Source organism: Chroicocephalus ridibundus, chromosome 1 (assembly GCF_963924245.1).
Source record: "Chroicocephalus ridibundus chromosome 1, bChrRid1.1, whole genome shotgun sequence".
NCBI lineage: Eukaryota > Metazoa > Chordata > Aves > Charadriiformes > Laridae > Chroicocephalus > Chroicocephalus ridibundus.
This window is the reverse complement of record NC_086284.1, coordinates 186,590,853-186,614,102: the sequence shown is the minus strand read 5'-3', so window position 1 is coordinate 186,614,102 and position 23,250 is coordinate 186,590,853. Positions and strand designations below refer to the sequence as shown.

At 45.7% G+C, this 23,250-nt stretch overlaps 1 protein-coding gene across 2 annotated transcripts in view; it reads right to left on the bottom strand.

Annotated features, from left to right (window-relative positions):
* SLC38A1 (solute carrier family 38 member 1) overlaps positions 1–22,753 on the bottom strand; it is a 43,247-nt gene extending 20,494 nt beyond the window's left edge. For both annotated transcript variants that reach the window (XR_010069515.1, XM_063323094.1), the window contains exons 1-4: positions 22,523–22,753; positions 13,531–13,743; positions 4,941–5,016; positions 4,255–4,370 (exon numbers count right to left, since the gene is read on the bottom strand). Coding sequence is in view for 1 of the 2 variants with exons in the window: in XM_063323094.1 (XP_063179164.1) it covers positions 4,255–4,370; positions 4,941–5,016; positions 13,531–13,649 (311 nt within the window). In the remaining variant the exon portion in view is untranslated. The remainder of the gene's footprint in view (positions 1–4,254; positions 4,371–4,940; positions 5,017–13,530; positions 13,744–22,522) is intronic.
* Between the last annotated feature and the right edge of the window lie 497 nt (positions 22,754–23,250).

Below are 23,250 nucleotides of genomic sequence, written 5' to 3'. Positions count from 1 at the left end.
CAGTGCATAAAAACACATTTGCTCATTGCTCCATGTCTTTAAGCCAAGCACCATGTGTGCCTTCCTCTCCAACACTCTGACACACAAAGACCTGATGATGTTTTCATGATGTGTGTGAAGAGCACTCGGACAATCTGTTGGCAATTCCTCTCTTTATTATGACAACTACCCTCAGGACGCCGAGCAAAACAAGCCTAAAATTTAACAGAAAACAAGCTGCTGTCATAGATAGGCAGCAACACGTCTTTTTCATAGGAATACATAGAAAGAAAAGGAGGAGAAGCCTCCTCCCTCCCCTTTTTTATTATTTGAGACTAGAAATACTTTACTGCCAAATAATGACCCACAACTTTCTTGGGGCCAGAGGAGCAGGGAAAAACATAAAGAGGTGATAGGAGGAACTTCTCTTTTGCCAATAGAGAATGATGGTTGACAACAACAACACACTCCTTGTACAGCCCAGAGGGTGTTGCTCCTTGGGGAGGTGGGGAAAGGAGATTGTACTGGCTGAGGTCACTCTGCTCCATTTTTTACAGATTTGCTAAGCCTTCCTTCTGCCCTCGTTCCCTGCAGAGCCGCCAAGCCCCTGTCTGCCTGGAGGCACGGTGTGCTCACAGCTCCCGACGCTGGGCCGCTGGGCTGACTCACTCCCAGCCCCAAATGCCTCTGGGCTCCGCATGCCAGCATCAAGTCTATTTTAATATTAAAAGCTCCCGTTTTTCAGGCACTGAGCTCATGGAGCCTTTGCAGCGGTAAAAATAACACTCCCAAGCAGCCAGGTATTTATCTGATCTGTTGTCCTTAGCTCCCCATAGGGTTCTTACAGAGACACTTGGCATTTTCATTAGGGCTGTATGAAAAACTTGTTTGTGTTAGGACTGTGGTATGGACAGGGATATTTGCGCCAGAACCACCCCTTGGAAAGGAATGAAAATGTCCATGCCACTCGTTCTGCACAAATTCAAAACAGAAGCAGGGGAGCTTGCGCTGCAGTCCCAAAAGCACTCCCTTGCCCGCTCTTAAAGGAGCGCTGCTGGCTATGCGAGCAACCAGCACACGCAAAAGTCACCTCCCCCCAACAAATCCAGAATAAACAGTTTAGGGCAGGGGACTGATACAGTGCTGGGAAGAACACGCTGTTCCTGCAATGCCACTGCTGTTTGCTCCCAGCTGCCGCGTTACCAGGTCAGCTGCAACACACGCTGTCCCCAGCCCTCTGTGGAGTCCCAGGATTTGGGGCCAGAAGACCTGTGAGGCTCATGCAGTTGCCTGTCTTATTGCACAGAACAGCTTTGAACCCTCACAAGGTATAAGGCGCAGAAGAGCATGTCAGAGCACAGGGTTTGCCACCGTAGGGTATCCTAGAGGGCCGGTCTGCCAGCCTTCCCTAAACCTCTGGAGGAGTTAGGCTACGCCTTCATGACTGCTTCCAGCCAACCCTAGTAGAAGCGGCTGCAGAGAGTAGCATGAAACTTCAGTTGTAGTCTTATACTATGCCTCCATCTAACAAGCCCCTGTGCCTCAGCAGGGTTTTTCAGGTCATGTGCAGTGCCGGGCTAAATGCAGGCTGAAGCACCTTGAACTTGGCCGGCCTGTATGTCTTTGCAATGTGATCCGTCATTCTGATCCCAGCTCTCCAGGATGAAACCACAGGCAGTGATGAGTGCTCCTGCCATCCCTAGGTGTCCTGGCCCATCTCTGACTTCCCAAGCCTTTTGTGCCATCTTTCTGCAGTAAGGGCTTTCTCCCCTTTTGCATACAGGAAAGGATGCTCTTCTTTGGTCTAGGCTGTATTTATCAACAATACTGGGATTAAGTTCCTCCGAGTTCCTAGCTCAGTTGTTTTGCCCAGAAAGCATGACACCTTGCTATGGCATTAAGCTATGCAAATAGGATGTGAGAGTACGTACTCATTGCCATGTTTATTTTGCATGTCTTATGCCAAGAATATAGGATCTGAACTGACCCAGGTGTGCATGGCAGGGCACACTTCACACTGCAGAAGCCTGAAACTTTTGAGAGTGAAAATCAGGCCGAGTCTGCTTCGTTAGCGCTGAAAATGCTCCCTTAATTTCTCCGCCTCTGCTTTCTACTTTTCAGAGATGGTGCGTGCCAATACTGGATAAAGCAACCTAGAAACTCTCCAGAGCTGTGCTACTCAAGGGCAATGAATGTAAGTGCTTCCTCATGTGCAAAAAACAATGAAACTATTGCTGGGACTCTAATCACTTGTAAAGCAGAAATTGTTCTAAGATCTACCTGTGATAGCGACAGCAGAACTATACCTTTATGGGAAAAATGCACTGAATGAGAGTGTGAGAAAAAATCTAACACTAATGGACTAGGTTTAACTAGATTATTGCATGATAAAAGAGAACATTTAAAGCATTTCAACTTTAAGGCATAACTACAGAAACCACATTAGGATCCTGTATCTCCAGGCTTCAAAGGGGAAATCTCTGCTGGCCTGGTCAGTTAGGTCCTGTTAGCTTCCTTACCTTTGATCTCAGCAGGCTGGTCTATCTCCAGGCCAACAGATCTAAAGGCATTATCAAGCTAACAAAAACAATTATGCTCTTTTAAATACACACAGTTAGTTCTGTGGAGAATAATGCTGTTATTTACTGTATAAAATCTCTACATTCAGATTTGGCAGCTTTTCGTACAACGCGGTGATACAGATCTACACACTTACTACTCGGCCCAGTCACCATCACACGCTGTTGGAAGTTTCTCTGGTGGTCACATCACTGGTCTGATCTACCCCACTTAAAAGAAACTGCCTTTTTACATTCTTTAGAGCAAACACATTTCACATTTCACTTAACTCTCAATAAAAACTGCTGGAAGAATAAGAAGAGGATGAGATTGTAGAAAACCAAAGCAGTAAGGAGGAACTGAGGATGCTCCTTGGGTGAGACACTATTATTACAGAACAGGTAACGAGGCTGAAAAGACATAACTTTTTTTTTCTGGTAACAGCAGTTTTTGTAACCACCAGTCTGTCCCCCGAGAAGTGTGCTTGTCAGACCATGGGTGAAGTATCACATACAGGTTAGGGTACCGGATAAAAAAAGCAACAAAAATAAAATGAACTCAGTCTCTCTGCATAAGAAAGACCTAAATTAGAGTCCAGCTACTTTACAGCCTAGCTCAGTGACAACACAATTATGAGACTTCGTGCATTCTTAGTGTAAATGGATTAACTCCTTGGATTATTCCTAGATTTTACCCAACCACAGCAAATTGTAAGATAGTGGCATGGATGTAGCTATCCTGGCACAAAACCCCAGAGCAGATGGCCACATGTACCACTTTGTCCATCCACTCTGCTATATACAGTGCTCATATTATATATTTCCCCAAAACCTAAGAAAAAACAAAAGTTCTAGATTTTTAGGTTTGACATTCAAGAAATGACACCTCTTTAGAGTAATCTGTAAACTCAATAACTGTGTTGAACAGTTCTCAAAGATTGTAAATTATTGTATTTCTTCCCTCAATGAACATTTATTACTGAAATCTGCACACAATTCCCAACTGATTTCTTAACAATCGCTTTTCACAACGAAATGTCTCGTACTGTGAACCAGAATAACACAGAATAACACTGTGTCTTACTCATTCACTGGCACCGTTTCATTTTTAAACTATAAAATTCTCCTTTACAAAATGCCTTTTTTTTTTTTTCTGGAGTTAAGTACTCTACCTCAACTCTTTTTTTATACTAAAATCTTGGCTGTATTTGTGTTGGCTCTCAGGGACTCTCACATAAGAAACTGAAGAAACTGTGGGAGTGAGATGAAAATATTATATGTAACATATAAAGGAATATAAATATTCTTTTTCTTGGTTAAAAAAAAAAGTCGTTATTGCACCGTGCTTTGATGAAAGCTCTGGAGATCCTATGACACAGGTAAGAACTAGGTACTATCCCACTGCAACTATGACTACTGAATATTTCCGATGTATGTGTAGCTTGTGGACCAGAGGTAAAATCCCTGGCTAGGCTCAGGTCAGTAGTAAATAACATGGACTTTATTTGCTCTAGCATTGCAAGTAGTGGGTTTTCCCCCCTCAAAAAAATAATTGACTGAAAAAAATTGTCCAAAACTTGTAACTAACATTTTCAGGCTTGAATGCTGCGCTTGATTACAGATAGACTATAAATTCCTCCGCTTGCTGGCAGCGCACATGTTCTTTAAACGCGGTGAAACTGTGCGGAGATCAGCTACTCACCACAGAAATACTTACAGAAAAAGGAGAATTCCCGTGTTGGCCAAAGCGAAAGCGAGACCCAAAATCCCACTGCCCATAATCGCATTGCTGAGGTTGAAGACGGACATCCCCAGTGAAGTAGTTCCCGGGATCTGGAGAAGTAAAGGGAGACGTGTCAGCAACAGCTTGGAACGGAGCAGGGAAATGCGTCTATGCTTCAAACTCCATGTTTTGTGATGTATCAGATATAAAACTGCTGCTATGGAAATGACTTAATAAAGATTGGTTTGGAAGAGGAAAAAGAGTCGCTGAGCCCTGTCAGAGCTACACTCAGATGGCTGTCCTATAGATTTTGTAAACCGACATAAACGGTATAGGCAATACACAACTCCTACTACACGTTTGATTTTAAACCCTATCTTTCACTACGCCTGTGAAACATCTTAGGCACATGATTTATATATTGTAAGGCCATAAGGAACCACTGGGACTTCCTGCCTAACACAGGCCAGAGGGATTCCCTTGCCTCAATTCAACCAAAATGCTTGGGTTTTTTGATTTGGGTTTTTTCCAACTGCTGAGCACAGGCAATTCCTACCGGAACCTAAACTTCAATTATAAATGTGTGTGCCCAGCACTTTTGAAGACCATGTCTAAAGGTCCTTCATACACACAACATGTGGTTCATTTTGACAGGGAAAACAACAGCAAGAGAGACTTACATATTCATCACATTTCTTCTTCTCCAGGTGGCTGTTCGTGAGACTTCTTCTGCTTTCTCGATCCGAAATAAACTTGCTGAAAGAAGTCAGAGGATTTATTTCCAGCAAGTGTTTAGAAAATGCAAACACATTAATTCCATGAGCAGCATGTGATTACAAAATACACAACATATAAAAACTGTATGCAAAAAGAGGTCAAACTCATAACTATTTCATGAGCCAGATTATGCTTCACTGATACCAGCATACACTGGGCATCAACAAAGGCAACACTAGCACAAGATCAGAATAAATACATATATTCAGAATGGTCTTTCAGGAGGTTTAGTAAAGCATCAGCAGCACTTTTGTGGATGGGAAAGTAATTTGTTTGCACGGACACTAAGAGGGGATACTTCTTCAGGTGTCCTGCAGAAATACGTGTGACTGGCACCCTGCTCATGTGGTTAGCATAACTAATGCCACTTTATAAGGCAAACAGCCATTCTCTGTGACTGAGCAGGTCATGTATTCATTCCCGTTCCCTCGTTATCAGGCCCTGAAGGTCCTGTGAACCAAATAGACAAACCAAGCATATTTCTTCTTCCCCTCCCTGTTGGCCTCAAGACTTCTGGGCACCAGCCTGATTACTCCCTTCCTTGCCAGCCTTGAAGGCGCCAGGCACCCGGCTCACCAGGAGGTGGTGATGACCCCCTCACAGGAGAGGGAAGTCGAACAGCAGTCAGAGCATTGTCCATAAAATCAAGCAGTCACAAGTCCTAAGTGGGGAACTTGGACCAGAGCTGCTGCTGGACAGTGAGACTCAGGACACCCCAGTGTCCCACCCCACAATCCTCTGCTTCCTCTGAGGACTGTGTGAGTGACTCATACTCTTTTATAAGATTTTTGAGTCTAGATTACAGTCTAGACCCAACACAATCAGGGCAATCCCAAGCACAATACAGGCTGGGTGGAGAACAGATTGAGGGCAGCCCTGAGGAGAGGGACTTGGGGGTATTGGTTGATGAGAAGCTCAATGTGATCTGGCAATGTGGGCTCACAGCCCAGAAAGCCAACCATATCCTGGGCTGTATCAAAAGAAGCGTGGCCAGCAGGTCGAGGGAGGTGACTCTGCCCCTCTACTCCATTCTGGTGAGACCCCACCTGGAGTACTGTGTCCAGCTCTGGGGCCACCAACATAAGAAGGACATGGACTTGTTGGAGCAAGTCCAGGGGAGGGCCACAAAAATTATCTGAGGGCTGGAACACCTCTTCTATGACGACAGGCTGAGAGAGTTGGGGTTGTTCGGCCTGGAGAAGAGAAGGCTCCAGGGACACCTTATTGCTGCCTTACAGTACCTAAAGGGGGCCTACAGGAGAGATGAGGACAGACTGCTTATCAGGGAGTGTAGTGATAGGATGAGGGTAATGGCTTCAAACTGGAAAAGCGTAGATTTAGATTGGATATCAGGAAGAAATTCTTTACTCTGAAGGTGGTGAGGCACTGGAACAGGTTGCCCAGGGAAGCTGTGGATGCCCCATCCCTGGAGGTGTTCAAGGCCAGGCTGGATGGGGCTTTGAGCAGCCTGGTCTAGTGGGAGGTGTCCCTGCCCATGGCAGGGGCGTTGGAGTAGATGACCTTTTAAGGTCCCTTCCAACCCAAACCACTCTATGATTATGATTGTTATACTGATACAACAAACCATGTATTAAGATTGGACCCAATTTGCAGAGGGTCCAGGTGATTAGAAATCATAAGTTGTATTATAAATTCTGTATTATGCCACTTATAGATTGCACTACATCGATTCTGCTTGTGGAAATCCTGTGCCATTCTAATCATAAATTCTGTGCTACACAAATCATAATATTCTGTTAAGAAAAAAGCTTTAATTGTAACTACAATTTAGTGCCATAATCATTCTGCCAAGGATCCCTAAAAGACACTGTCTGTCCATTCAGTGTCGGGGGACACTGTGGCACCCTGTGAAACCCTAAATTGTCACCGTAGTGGTGTTATGGCTGGAGTTAAGAGGAGGAAGAGGTGCCGCACGCAGCCAGCACTGCCTGAACCAGGCGACGTGCTCTCTTGGTGCACGGTTCTGGGCTACCAGATTTTCATTTAAATGTCTTTCAAAACCCAATACTGAATTCATCATACAGCAAAATTAAACACTTCTGTGCAGGAAAACATGGAATAAACAGCTTTTCTTTCTCTGCACCCTTTACTTGTTCTGTGTCCTTGATATATCCACTTTTAGGAACTTATCGTCACCAGAACAAGATTTGCCTCTGGCGGCCGTGTCAGTATCCTTGGGATTTACAACACTTCTGATTTGGATGAGCTCTTACTTTCTCCCAGAGCCTCTCTTCAGCAAACATTTTAGTTTGTATAAAACATTCTTTCAGCTTTTCATCTTTTGAAGGTTTATGCGCAATTAAGTCCCTGGCATTTTCGTTAATCCACAGATGGTTCTTAGGCTGCACCGGCTAATGCATCAGCCGTCGTACGTGTTACATACCGAACCGGGGGCTGTCACCAAGTGTCAGACACCCTTTTTGCTGTAGCTAAATTAAGGTGGCTCTTCTTAAATTAAAACAGACAAAAAATATGCTGAACACGAAGAGCAGCACCGCTGGTCCTTTCCCACAGCTGGGAACGTCTACTGGCCGGGGACGTACAGTTCAAACTGTGACTCAAGGCTGTGCATCCCTTGAGTACATCCAGCGGTATTCGGGCAGGTAATATAACCGTGAACTCATAAAGACTGATCTCTATCAAACTTCCCTACCACCCCAGCTGTGGCCTAATTACTAGCAATATATGCTATTGCAGCTTCTAAGTGTATGCCAAAATCATGCAGTTGTAATTCTGATGACTTGGCTTCCACAGCTGACGCTGGGTCCTCTGTCTTTAACATTTTGTGTTCTACATGCACATTTTGAGTTTATCCTTTAAATACAGGCATAGCTGCCAAAATGTATGTAGTATTTTTGCTGGTTGTGTTGCAACTGTGACTTCTACCCATTGGTCTGCTTTGACTTCCTTTATATCACTTAGAACCACCTATAAGCTTCTCCTAAATGTTTTAAACTACTAACTTCAGCAACTAATTTGCCGCAAAATATAGACACTGTGCCAGGTTTACCAGTCCTAACGCAGTTGGAATAGATGGCTGAACCTCCCCCACTGTTTTAAGAAGTGAAAAGCAACCACTTCAAAGGTAGACTGATCCAAAATTAACTTTCAAAGCTCACCATGTAGGTATTTCATCCTCATGGAATAAAATCTCAACCTGATTCAGAGCATGTGCTTTTTTTTCCCCCCGTGTCTGTTTAAAGCCCATCTCTTGAACGCAGGCAGCAGAGTGTGAATGGTTTGAAAAAGACATTCCATCTCTCTCTCGAAACACCCCGCAGGCAATTTGTACAGGCAGGAGCACAGAGAAGAGTTTTGTCTCTTTTGGATTTGTAAGTGCTGCTGGGAACATCTGTGGACTTTGCCTTCTTCTGTCATTTATGGAGATCATGTGTCATTTTAGATTTTGTCAGAGTTGTGATAGAAGTAACTAGTCTGCTCCCCCCACTTCTCCTCATCCCTCTGCAGCCAGTCCCCCCTTAATAATTACAAAAATAACAAATATGCAGATGCTGTTGTTATTGCCACCTGGTATTAAAGCTCAATGAAAATTATTGTTAAAGAACTAACACATGATAAAGACAACACTCGAGTAATATTACTTGCATATAAAGTGACCGTGGGACTTTCCATTAGAATACTTTTGACAGAGTAAACAGTTTCTGCAGAACTGGTGTCTTCTGTGGCCAACAAACACATTATTTCCTTCTGGAGGGGACTTGAACAAAGCTAGTCTGATTTGATAAATTGATCTAAAGTGCTTTCTTTTGAGTTAGTCCTACGTTAAAATGGACTGGGCTTATTGTCCAGCCTCTCATCTCCTATTATAAGCTGGGCTCCTCATCCGCCCCATGTTTAACACGTCACACTGCACATTTTTCTCCAATTATGCTGTGTGATGTGTATGTACGGGAAAGCAAAGTCAGACATGGGAATGTGGCCACCGGGCTCTCAAATCACACCTTTTATGAGGTATATAGCATTGTGCCCAACTTTTTTTATGGGCAGGCAGCACCTGCCTGCCAACCCCAGGATGGCTTGCCCAGAAAGCTGAGCAGCCATGCAGTGGTGAGGGATGTGGGGTCCGCCTGATCCGGAGGCTGCGCTGCATTTGCTATCGCAGGCAACTTAACCTGCAAGCCCAGACGAGAAAGGCTGCCTCAGGACCACGCTCGGTAGGTGGTACAGACGCACCATAAGACAGCCTAAGTTCTCCATAAATGGAATGTATTACTGAACTTAACTTAATAAATAAATAAATAAATAAATAAATAAATAAATAAAAGTAGGGGGAAGGTAATCCAATGGATTCAACAGAAAGAAATTTTCCCAGGATTTTGCTTTTTATGAACATTTTTTCATTTCAGGGTGTTTTTTTCCCCTACAGCATATGAAAGGGAACATATGTTGGAATACTGGAATTTCTAGTTAAACCGTGACATACATCTGCTCTGCTTAATAGATTTGCTTAGAAAATGAGCTATTCATTGTCACAGAATGTTGTATATTTGACCTTTATAAATATGACACGAATGAAGTGAAACGACTGTTTACTGCAGCCTCTCCCAGCCCTCCCAAGGACTAGAGCCCACTGTGACAGGTGCTGTGGAAAAGCGCAGTAGGACCGTCTGTGCCACCAAAGCCTTGTGACTCCCTGACAAGCATGAAATCCATTTCCACTGTTTGTTCTCTTCATTTCAAATACTTTACTCATCACTAAAAGACATAACCTGTTCTTATATATTTCTGCTTTCCTGTTGTGCTTCCTACATCACAGCTGAGTATGAGCAGCTTATACAAAACTTTTCAGATACGTTAATAAAATAGCCTGGCCAAAAAATAATGAGCTCATCCTTGCGATGAATGAAGCCTCATGGATAGCTTGGAAAGAACTTCTTCATCTAATTCGTTTCCTAGTTTGATTCAGTGCAAAGTAGAATCTTAGTCTTATTGATAAAGTGGTTTTAAAAGGACCATGTTTAACTATGGCTTCCAAATTTAATTTATTAGAGGACTTAAATGAGAAATGTTCGATTAAGGTGATATCCCTGAGCTAATCATTTTGGCTAAGCAGAGTTAGCCAAAAAACATTTAGCCATCTCAGATATGTTTAAATGTAATTAAATTAAAGTGATATTTGACAATGCCTTAAACATTGGTTAGGGAGAGCTAGTTTTGCCAAGATGTCAGAACTTTATCCTTAGGCAACTTCTTAAACTGAGCTCTAGCTTGAGCAACAGCAAAAATTTCCAGGGCAGGCAGGAACAAGAAATGCAGAGGAAACCTTGTTCTGGCTTATACTATGAAACTTGGACCAGATCTGGGCATACCTACTGACAACCTTGTTAACTGAACAAGGGGTGCTGATAACTTACTAGTCGCTGTCAACCAAGACAGACATTCAGCCAGCAGCTTCCTGAGAGCACCATCGTAGTTACAGATAAGGGGTAGGGCATCTAATTACTGGTTTACCATTATGTGCAGAAATGGCGAAGTTTTGTAGCCAGGACACATAGTTAAAAGACACCAAAGCCATGTCTGGATTTGATGCGAGTCTCTTCATCAACATTCCCAGAAGAAATTCAACATCTGCCAGCAAAGAAAAAACCCTCCCAATACAGACCCTTCCAAACAACATCCCCTCCCTACATACAACTGCATATATAAATGCATATTTAGGCCCAGAATAGGCTGGAAATCCAAAGAAAGCTAGAGAATTCTTTTCCAAGATCAAGAAATACTTGGGGTTTAAAACCAGACTTGGAATCAGCTCCTCACTGGTACACCTTCCCCAAAAGACCCTTCAAAACTGCTCTACATTGAGCTTGAAAAATTCTGCACTGGGAGAAAAATATGTTTAAAATTACATACAGAGTGCAAAATCAAGCAGGTTGAAACAACAACAACAACAACAAAAAAGTTAGTTGAAAATTACAGATCTAATCTAAAGCTCAAGTGAAATCAACAGAAAAAGTCCCACTGATGTTGCTGGACTTTGGAGTTTCACAAGGCCTCACGCCATGTGCCGGGCAGCACAACACGATTTCTTCCGTTAACCTCTTATTCCTCAGAGACAGGGGGTTTGCCAAAATAAGTCATGGAAAGGGACTAACCACATCCTTTCAGGATGCATTTGGTGAGGCGTACGGAGCAGGGTCTGCCTGTGCGCTCATCACCCGTGTCGGCGCTTGCGCGGGGCAGTGGCCACGGGTGGCTCAGCCCCAGACCCAGGGGACGCCGATGGGGCTGCGCTGGTGCCAATGTGCTGCTGCACTGGAAGCTGTGGGCAGCGTGAGCTGTCTTGAAACTCTTGGTTTAGAGAGGGAGAGGAACATGAACACACTGGGATATATCAGGCAAAATATTCATGCACGGAATGCATGAGTAAGTAGCTATCCCACGAGCGCCTGGGCAGAGGGATAATAGAGAACCGTAATGGACTACATCCTACAAGCAAATGATGAAAAACATTATCCAGAAGGGAATGGAAGATTGCGGAATATGTTCGTCTGCCCCAGGAGCCAGAACGGTAATCAGAAATTGTCTCTCTGAGTTTCTGATGCTCTTTCCTCACCCCACTTTTCTTCTCCCCTTTGCAGGCAGTCTGGATCCGACCCAGACCTTGCCATGCTTCCTACGCCCTAACTCCACAAAGCACATCGTGACCGCTGAGGATCAGGCACATACGGCACACTCCTTCCCCACCCTCCATAAACATTCACTGAAAGATGAAGCGCTAACAGGGTTTTTCCCGTTAACAGTTACTGGTGGCACCAGCCAAAGCGCTGGGGAGGCACAGCCAGCCCGGTACAGCCACTCCTTCTCCTCTCAAGGATATAAATCCTCAGCAGGCTCCAGGCAGCGAATTTACCACTGTCAGCCCCTGAGCTCCTCATCTTATGAAGCGAGCCGGCAGGAAAGCAAGCAGGTTCATACAGGAACTGTTTTGTTTTGGCAAAGTTGGAGGGTTTTTTTTTCTTATTCTTGTCTTTTTCTTCTCTCTCTTTTTTTTTTTTTTTTTTTTTTTTACAGAAGTGGTTTGCATTTCGTTTTGGCACTTTCCATCAAAGCAGTTGCATCAGAAAATTCCTGACCAGCTCTAATCTTCATCGGTGCAGCTGCGCTGCGGTCGCAGGGCTACACGGCGCAGCTGGCGACTGCCCCAGGACTTCCCCAGGCGGGCGGCGGGGGGCCAGGCTGGCACCCTCCTGCCGGGGGGGGGGGGGGCATCGCCCACGCCGCCAGCCAGGTCCCCTGCTCCATCCCGGGGTATGGCCAGCTGGTTTTGTTATGTGCATGGCGTGGCCAGTACTCGGTGCTTATTCCCGCTGAGCTCCCTGTCCACCCACACGGCCACAAGAGCCGCAGGACTCTACCCTCGCTTGGGAAAAAACAGCTGTTAGTTTTGCTTTTTACACTAGCGAGTGAGTGAGTTTCTCCGGGTAGCCAGAGAAGCTGCTGCCAAAAGGAAGAAAGGGCAATAGAAGAGGTTTTTAAAGACCATAAACACAGGTGGTGGCAGCCCAGCCATAACCCAGCAGGAGGATGTGCTGGCAGAGGCTTTCCCTTAGCACCAGGGCCAGGCAGGGCTGGATCCCCACGCAGGCACCGTCCGGATGGTGTGCTCCACCTCCCTTTGCAATGTTTGAACAGGAAGTTTGATCAAAAAACAGCTTCTTGTTTTACAGCTCACAAAACCCAAACAGGGTCTGTCAGCAGGTCTTTGCTATGAACAGGGCGGCTCAGCACCTGTTGGAGGCTGGTCGAGAGGCCTGAAGAGCCACTCTCAGGTGGAACTGGCTGCTCTTTGAGATGACCGGACAGCTTATAGGAAAAGCCTACAGCCTAATTTAAACATACGCAATGATTTTTACCAATATTGATAAATAGATGCATTTTTTAAACTTGACATGGGTTATAGGTATACGTCTCTCTTTTCCCAGCTCCTCGCCATCCTGGCTTCAGGGAGCGACAGTCGCTGCCCAGTTTACCCGGACGAGTTGCGGACGTGGACCAGGGCTGCATTTGCTGCCAACAACACCAGCTGTAAATCCCCAAGGGCTTGGGTGCAGGGAGGTGGCCAGGCAGGTTAAAATTGTCATAACACAGATCAAAGGTCAACAAAGAGATTTGCCCCAAATTATGCCGTTGGTCTCATTGTATTAATTATTGTTACTTCTTTGCTGTGTGCAAGCAGACATTTCAAAATGTTGGCTTTCTGCTACATTATATGTTTGTGCATTTTATTAGACTAATTTGAAAGATTCAAAACGATGAATAAATTGCCACTCTGTTTGCTTTATCTGCTGTTGCAGCCTATGCCCAACAGATGTCACATATGAAATTCAAATTACATCTTCAAATGGAGCATGACTTGGTAATGAATAATTCAAGACATATACTGAAAATTAGAATGCTGTTTTTAAACAGTGTGTTTCTTAGCACAGGCAGCGTCAGTGGAAAAATACTCACCTATTTATCTGGCCATTTTCCACCTCTGTGAAATCATTTGAATCATTGCTGATGTTATCATCTTCAGGGACAGTCATATTCTGCAATTCAGTCAGCTCTAATCCAGCTTTGAAAGGCATCCTGGGTGAGGAACTGTACGTATCCAAGAGTTTCTCCAAATATTAGTGTTCCGTTGGTATCTCTTGACTAAACTGCAGCCACAGTGTCAGCAACCTAAACAAAACACAAGAAAAAACCCAAAGATCTATACCACCACCAACAGACAGCATTACCAGAAGAAACCAGTGAAACCTGGGAAAGAGGGACTGTCCTTACCAACCAAATTTGTATTGTTAGGAGCTCGGGTTACAACCTAAACGCATTGCAGAACAGTAGTAACCTTATATGCCTTAATGAGATCAACTTCACTAACCTTACAAATTTACCCAGTCCCGCACCCAACTGCTGAAGACAGTACTGGTATTTACAAACTGCTGAGCAAACCAATCCTAGTTGTTTCAGCAAAAAAGCTTAATCACCTACAAATTCAGGAATAAAAATTAGTTGCTTGTCCAAGTCCAGTTTCAATATTTGGTGTTGGACTTCTGTATGTTCTCCACGTTGCCTCTTAAAAATATAAAATAGCTTATGTCCACGCTGTTACTAAGTGGATGGAACAGAGGGATAGAGTTATCCCAGCACTCTGTTCTGCTGATATTTGTATTCCAGGCATTTGAATACGTTAAGGCTTTTTGGTAAAGAGTATGTGCAGGGGTTGCTTTGCGTATGGTTAAACTTACTCTGAACAAGGACAGAAATGGACAAAAACAAATCCCTGAGCTCATGTATCATAGGAAGAAAGAGTAATGTATATCTTGTGTCAAGCAGTTATTAGCTAGAGATCAGGTGATCTCTCCTCTGATGGATGTGTTGCTTAAAAGCACCAAGAATAACACCAAAGGCAGATCAGACAAGTCTGCTATGGTGACATATTTCCTCATGAGCAATGCAAATCAACTGAAAGACCAATATTTTCCGGCATCCGAACTCTCTCGGCTGAGCTACAACTCCAGCTTGGTGCTGAGGCAACAGGATGTTATTCACAGACGAGCTCCTGCACCACAACCCCCTCTCAATTCCCATTTTGTGAATGAACTTTCTGCAGTATTGGCAAACAACAAGTCACCCTGGGGTACATGGTGAACGCTCAGACGCCAGATTAATTCCGGGATATTTTCAAATTCTTGGGGCTACCTCAAAACCATCAAACTGCTCGCACGCAACCAAAGAAGCTGGAGCATCCCCGGCTCTTGCAGGGCACTACGTTGAGGCAGAAGGACATAGTTCACTTCTTCAGTTATGACATCTGCCTGTTTCAAATTAAGTTTACAAGACCCAGTACTTCTGGTTTATACCACATCCCCACCACGCAGAAAAGGCTTTTGCAAATGAGCTCGTTTTCCCCCTGTAAATACTTTCTCAGAAACGTCATTCTATCTTGAAGATTACATGTGCTCTCAACATTTCCTCAAGAGCCCAAACTGTCCAAATTTCAGGTGCAAAGTTTAAAGGCAAGCCTCGAGGCTTAGAGCAGGGCAGGATCTGCTCTTTTCTCCTGAAGGAGCAACTAAGCAGGTTTTGGGGGTGGCAGACAGGGCCTGGTACAGCCCGGTGCGAGGACTGGGGGGAGGGAATGTGAGCTGGGTCCTTTTCAACCACTCTACAGAAGAGATTTCCACTAGAGATGCCAGGGGAGCGACCGCTTGGGTATTAAAATGTTGGCACAATAGAAGAAAAGAAAAAAAAAAAAGGATTTAAGCTGTGATAAATAAATGCCGACTGGCAAGCACAGGGTGCTTTTAGCAGTGACATTCTGGAACAGTCCTCCCGGAGGCTGTAGGGATAAAATAGTCTACCTATTTTGGAAGAGAAGCACAATCTTTTTATAAAAGGATAAAGCCACAGGAGACGGTGACTGCTGAGGTGGCAAGGACCGAGCCCGCTGAATCCTGAAGCTACTTGTGACCATGAGTTCCTAAAATAAACAATTCCTTAACAGACGTGACAACGTCTGTACCGAGATCTGTATCCCCTGGCATTTAAAAAACTGCGTAAAAGTTCGCCTAAGATTCAAGCGGAGCAGCTTTCCCTTTGGGCACCGTTTTGCATCATGGTCCCCGAGGATGATTTTCAGAACTGCCTTGACATCGCCTGTGCTTAATAAATTCCCCATTAAGTGTTTCAGAAGCAGGTGCTGAAATTAGCGCTCCGGTGAGGTAAAGAGCGTGCCGGAGAGCAGACTCCCCAGCTCACCGAGGTGCAGCTCCCGCTTCGCGCCGTTCTGCCCCTCTGGAGCTGAGATGCTGCAAGGCCAGACCGGCAAGAAAACGGCTCGCTGCTTTATTCGCAAGGAATCTTTGTGATGCATAAATGACAAACTTTTTGTTTGTTTGTTTGTTTGAACCAAACCTCCTGACTCTACAAAAAAAAAAAATTGATTGAATGAAGGTGCAGCAAAAGCTCGGTGCAAGCAGTGCCAGCTGAAGCACCAGCCATGGTTTCGGCAGATCCCGGGTTTCAGGCAGATGAGTTGCCCCTGGAGCGGCATGACAGCAGACGCATCTTTGAATCTGCCTCAGCTTCTTGCTAGGTTAAGTGATTTATTAAAAAAAAAAACTAAACACCACCACCAAACAAACCCCTGAAACCAAAAAATTGTGGAGTGAAATAGTGCATTGCACTTCCAAGTATGAGAAAACCCGGTCTCAGCGCCAAAACACAAAGGAGGGTGAAGGGAGGGTGGTGGGGGACCAAAACTTTCACTGTCGCAGCAGGAACTCATGGCAAAGCCTTGGCAAAGGACAACCACCTCGTCCTTAGCACCTCCATCTGTAAAATGAAGATGATAATAGCGACAATAGCACTCAGTTTGTGAAGCGCTTGCAGATGCAGAGGGAAAGGGTGATAGAAGTGTTGATACCTGGAAAAAAAAACACTATGCAAACTGCAATTTTTTTTCAAAGTTAACTTTACCTTACACATATACAGAGCAAACCCTTTGTCATTGCTAATCACCCTAGGCACCCTCCAAAGTGAGTGGAGTACAGGTGGTCACGTGAATTCCACCCCCAAATCACCTATTATAGATTTCAAGTTAATGGATGCGACAAAACGCAGAGTCTAAATAAAATCTACAGGCCGAAAGAGTAGGGTTCATGTCAACTGGTTTTATACCCTACAAGCTGAGTGTCCGCTCCAGGCTCATCACTTGACCTCTACAGCTGAGCCAGGCGCTGCCAGAGGACAATCCACCCCAGCCCCCGGGAAGGGTTTGCAACCACCCTCAGCTGCTCGCTTCCACACTGGGAGGGTTGGGATAAGCAAGTCGCCACCTCAGGGGTAGGTGCCGCTAATGCTGTGGGAAGAAAAAAAAAAATAAATAAAAAAATTGCTTCAACTAATAAAAATTCACCGTGTGTTGATGCTGAGCTGTACTGGAAGCAGCATGGTAGTATTTTTACTTTTAAGGCTTTTTCATTCAAGAAACATCATGAAATAAATGCAAATAAAAAAGCTATCTTGGCTAAAGTTCCTAGGCTGAGCTTTATTCCTAATTTCTGTTGAAAGGCAGTATATAATCATGTGAAGAGTGACTGTAGCAATCCCAATCACTTCCAGTCACTGAGCCTACTACTCTGCCCAGCCTGAAACCTCCCAAAAAGAAAACTTCCAGATACCTGCCATCAAACCTCTCTCTCCAGGCACACACACATAGTAAATCGACAAGAAGAAATAAGAATTTTGCTCTTCAAACTTTTCCACTCACATGGGCAAACACTCCTCCTTGAAGGAGGAATCACCCCGAGAGAAACCCAGGAAAGAGCTAATGACCCTTCTAAAGGATTCTCAAAGGTCTGTGTTTGGTAGTTGATCCAGTCCCTCTGTTTAGTAGAAAAAGCACTGCTCTGGCCTAGGAGCTTGGCTTTCTCTTTAAACATCCCATGACATGCCTTGTAAAACCCATCATGGATAATTTACTCATTGTGTGCTCCTTGGAGAATATGGGAAAGATTACAACTGGTCACAGACTTCAGAAGGAGGACTGTGAGATGACACAAGTAGATAAAATGAGTTTATTTTTCTCAAGGACACTGAGACCTTCACAAGCCATTGAAACACATTCCAAGAACTGGGGTCATTTTTTCTGTTGCCTTCTGAAAATTAAAAAAAAAAATTAATAAAATCCCTGCAACTCCATTTTTCTGGACTGCTAAAATTCCACAACAGGAGTAATGGGCTCAAAAAGTCTGCATTTGAAAAAATATGGTAATACAGACAATCTAACTTTATTTCTCCTGCTGGCTCAAGCATGAATCCTTTCTGGACAGTATCTGGAAAAGGTGTAATCTCAGAAGTTATGTTTTTCAGAAGTTCTGAATGTCTCAAAAAGTTTTGTTTGGAGTTTTCTTTAGGGTTTTTTTTGTTTGTTTGTTTGCTAGAAGTTCTGGTTTTAACAGTAACATCAGTCTTGGTGGTAACAGTGATGGCTTAATTCACAGGCCATTCTTTTCATATCCTGTGAATCACATCATTCAAAAAGTACCATCTTAAGACACGTGGCCGCCCAAAAGCTGACCCAGCATGCGAGAGGCGTTTGGGTAAGTGGTCGGGCTGGACACCACCTCGCCTGTCTCTGGGCATGGTTTTTGTCACGTGCCCTCACACACTCACTGGGCACTTCATTCACCGAGCGCTACCCGCAGTCAAACGGTCTTGGGGATGGCAAATATCCAAGACACGCTAAGCAATTTTAACTATGAAATTCAAGATAATTTGCTTAAAAGCTGAAATATGACTCAACTTTCTTCTCAAAGGGAGTTTTGCCAAAATCTCCTCTTGGTCGGTTACGAGTCATCAGAATCCAGCGCTTGAGTTTCACACAAGCTGTTTTTATTCCTGCAAAGCCCGAGATGTGATACGTCTTTCTTTGCTCATACTTTTGAAAGTTGTCTCAAAGAAGAGCAATATGACCAGTAAGTCACCATGGATATAAATTATGAAACACTGAGCCTGAAACTCTGCGTACGGACTATTCACTTAAAAGACAAAAAGCAAGAATAGGCTTTATACTTAACAGTATCACATTGGGAGGTGGGGAAGCAACTCTCTCCTTTTTGTTCAGCGTTAGTGAACAAAATTAGTTAGCGGAGAAGCAACTACCTCCTTTTTGTTTGGCATTAGTGACACCTGACATGCGGAACACAAAGCTCCCGATTCACTTGTCATCTACAGGAAGGACAAAACAGAGAGATTAGAGAAGAGCCACCGAGATAACAAAGAGCTTGGAAATTAAAGACTGACTCACATCCACTGAGCAAACATCTGCAGTGTTTGAAATGTCATTGCCTCCAGCTCCTCAGTACTGCCCCTCTGCAGCCGGCTGCAGCCGCAGGACCGGAGGAAGGAAGCGGGTTCCCCTCGGCCCTGCCGGTGGCCCAGCCCCGGTGGGCTCGAGGATGCCACGGAGAACCACCGAGGTGCCGGCACGCACCCGTCCTGCCCGCCAGCAGTGGCGAATGTGGCGGCTGGAAGGCCTTCCAGCTGCTGCAGCTGTTTGCTTGGTGGCTGCAAGCCATCACCTTTCCTTTCCAGACTCCTCCTCTCTCACACAGCCCCCACTGCATGAAAAACAGTTAAAAGATAAGACGTGGGGGGAAACAAACAAGTGACAGAAGACTTGAGAAGGAAGCTCAGAGAAGGATGCTATAAAAAAGAAGCGAAGAGCACAATTGTGGATTCTCAAGCTTTCCCTCGGTACCGTGTGACCTTGCGCTGCAACAGGAAAATGTTCCTGCTTGGCCCCATTGCTCTCCACACTGCCCTTCCATGCTGCCATAAAGAAAGGGAAGACAGTCCCAAATTAAGTCTCGACAGGCTACTCAGCTGATCAAAGGCAGGCAAATAAGAAATCATAAAATCCCAGTCTGATTCACCCAGTGATTCATTACTTTAGGCAAAACACTTAAAGATGAGCCATAAAGGAAAATGGTTTTAAGTACATTTTTGTTTTGAGCCCTTCCCAGTCAATTTAAGGAAGGCATTTGGCAGAGGAATATAGTCACATTTTTTCCTAATTATATTTCTCTGTGAAATCCTCTCAACAGCCTCGGTTTTGCTGAAGAGATCCCAGAACGCACCGCCACAAATAAACGAACTCTTGTCTGCCACAGATAGTGCAAGCGCTGTATGAGTGGGGTTTCACGGGCTACAGCAGTGAAACAGTCTATCGAGATGTATTTGTAAGGGTTAAATATCAGCTCTGAAATTCTTATTTAAAATAAATTTTATACTACAGAAGGAAGAACCCTTTGCATAAGTTCATATGTAACTCACATTGTCTCCTGCCCCAGTTTACAAGTAATTTCTTTGCTTCAGTTTTCTTGACTGTAGGAGACTCAAAGTGATATTTACCCGATAAGCTTGTACAAATACTATGAGAGTTAACTGCAAAAGGGCCGTGAAACACTTTCAACATGAAAAAGCTGCCATTTTTCCCAAGAGTGGCCGCTCAAACTTCTTGGATTGGATTAAGGTCACAGCAATAAATATCTACCAGAAAGGAAACTGAATTCAGGCTTAGAATATTTAAATATTCCCACGGCATTGCATTTGCCTTCACAATACAAACTTTTAAAGCAGTGGTTATTGTCACGCTATGCGCTAAGCGTGTTTCTACAGAACTGAGCAAGCTGAGAAAAAGACAGGGGAGATCACAGGACGAAGGAAAGCCCCGTTTCTGCTCAGTCACCACTCTCCCCCGGTAAAGAATAAACCCCAAAACCAGAAAACCCCAACAAAACGTAGGACAGAGATCCAGGATGAGCAGTCCGCAGGCAGAGGGGCTGAGAGCGCCCCCCCCGCCTTCCATCCTTTAAAACCCTTATATAAAGCAGGATTTGGACATGAAGGACAATTGCTCCTCCATGTTCTACACCAGTCTGCGGGAAGCCTGGAATGACTCGGAGGAGGATAACCCACTGCACAGGGGGGTGTGGAGCGTGGCGCTGGCTGCCAACACGTCTCCTGTCCTCACCAGGGCTGGAGAGCCCAGTTGGTCCAACTACAGCATAAATAGTCTCCAGTGACAAGCCAGAGGATGCTGCAGTGTGCTTCAGTGAAGTGCTCTCTCTATGGTGCCTCTTGAAAAGAAAGAAAAAAAAAAAAAAAAAAAAAGCACAACAAAAACCCTTCCAAAACGGCAAAGTCAAATAGGAGTCGCTCAGTACGACAGTGAAGCAGATCCCATTTTAGTCAGTGAATTTCCACCGAGCCACAGCAGAAGGCCTCTCTGCTCACCAGCAGTATGGCAATTCCTACATTTCAGGTAGGTTTTGTCAGTCTGTTTCAGCGCAATTTCTGCACCGGCTCCTACCCTCAAAAGGGGTGTTATTGATACTCTGTATCCTTCAGCAACAGATGGAATTTCGCTTTAGAGGCTTTTTAAACAAAGTTGGTATTTTGGTGGCAAATGAAGTAAAAGTTAGATGGCAGGATGCTCTTTCTTTCTCCCCCTGTAGCTGTTTTTACTTCTGATCTAAGATAGTTAGAGTATCTTTTTTCTTTCTTTCTTTTTTTTTTTTCTTTTCTTCCAGGATGCATTTTATCAATTAACAAGGGTCTATTCCTAATACCTTACTTTTAGAGCAATGGCTGGTCCATGTTATTTTGCCTTTCAAGCACGTGTAACACCCAAACAAACCTAAAGGTGAATGAAGCATCGCAAAGCGCAGGTGACTACCATTCGGAATAGAGGTTAGCAGAAATGCCCCAACGCTCTCCGTGGGACACTGAATAGCCTAAGGACATGTGGCGGGTTCAGCTGGTGGCACAAGCAGGCTGTAGCTTCACCTTCCATAAAACCAGCTGCCAACCAGGGGGGGTATTTCAGCCCTTCTAGTGTCACATGAACAAAGCACGGCTTTACACACCTCCTCGTCTCCTCTTTCGCAGGGAGACCCGTCCTAGCTACAGGTTGCATTACAAACTCTGCAAAACAATGGAGCAAACCCCCTGCCATAAGAGCAGGCTGGACCTATATACCCGTGAGCGAACGCACATCCAAGGCACCCAAACCTGCCCCTTTTTTGTTCTCGCCTTGGGCTCATTAAAAGCCAGCAGCTTAGCTGTTACTATGTATTTACGGGCAAACACTCACTCACACACACTCACTCACTCACTCACACACACACACGGACACACGCAGAGACACGCGTGCGCGCCGTGGGCCCAGCCTGCATTTTCTGAATACCGTGAAACTTCCCGGCGCTGCCCCTCTGGCAGCGCCGGCTTTAAGGGAAAGGCAGGAGCGATCCCCGGCGAGGCGGGGGTGAACCCGCGGCCGCGCATCTTGCGGGGGCTGCGGCACACGCGGCCCGGGCCGCGCACTTCCAGCCATCACATTTGCCAGGCTGAAACTATTTCATTTATTTATTTTTATTTATTTTTTTTTTGGCGCTGACAGCGAAAGCTCCTAGCTGCCGACTGCCGGTTTGGTTTTTTTTGGTTTTGTTTTATTTCCCGGTTTTTTTTTTTTATTTATTTTATTTTTGAAAGGCACGCCGCAGCGGCTCGCCACGGCAGCATCCCGGCGAGCCCGCTCCCCCCCACCTCGCCGCCCCGCCGGCCGCGGTGAGATGCCGCATGGCCGGCTCCGCCGCCCTCCTTTCCCCTCCCGCAACGATGCCGCTGGGCTCCCCCATCCCCTCCCCGACTCGCTCCGCGCATTTTTAAGGTTTGAAATCGGCAGGCCCGGAGGGGGAAGGAGGCAGGTTTGGCGGAGGGGAAGGCGGAGAGGCGGGGGGAAGCTGCGCAAACGGCGGAGACAAAGCGGCGGGCTCCGGCCCGCGCTGCGCGGCCGCGGCGCGGAGACAAAGGCTGCGCGGGGAGCCGCGTCCCCGTCCCCGTCCCCGTCCCCGTCTCCCCCCCTCCCCCGATTGCATCAGCTGCTGCCTACCTTCCCCAGGAGCCGCGGGGATCCCCCGAGGAATAATCCACCCTCTCCGGCGGGAGCCGGCCGGAGCACCCCGACAAATAATTACAGTGTTAATAATAAAATAAAATTAAAAAAAAAAAATTAAGGAAAAGGGGCGAGCACGGGAAGGGGGAATTAAATTGGCGAAACGAAGACGGCGAGGAAGATGCCGCTCCTCCTCCCGCCGCGGGTGTGTGCATGTGGAGGTGGGCGGGCGAGCAGGCGGGAGCGCGCCGGGCGCGCCGCCGCGCCAGGGCCGGGGCCGGGGCCGGGGCCGGGGCCGGGGCCGGGGCCGCGCCGCCAGGTGCTGCGGGACGCGGAGCCCCGCGCAACCCCCGCGCAACCCCCGCGGCGCCGCCTCCCGCGGCCGCCCGCTCGCACGTGGCCCCCGGCAGGGGACCCCCCCCGACCCCCCCGCCGCATGGACTTGCAGCACCTTTCTTTTTTCAAAAAACTTTTTTTTTTTTACTCTTTTTACGACAACAACAGCGAAATACCATTTTTCTGTCTCTTTTTAGGCCACGGCTTGCCCACGGGAGAAACCCTCCTCCAGGCAGGCTGGGTTTTTGCGGCGTTTTGCCTGAAATGGCCACGGAAGATCTGGCATCATCATGTTACCCAATTTCCTGTTTCGTCATGCAAAATATATAACCTGAAAATGCTGCCATTTGTGTGAGAGGTCAGAGCATTTCCAACTGGGGCAAAGACAC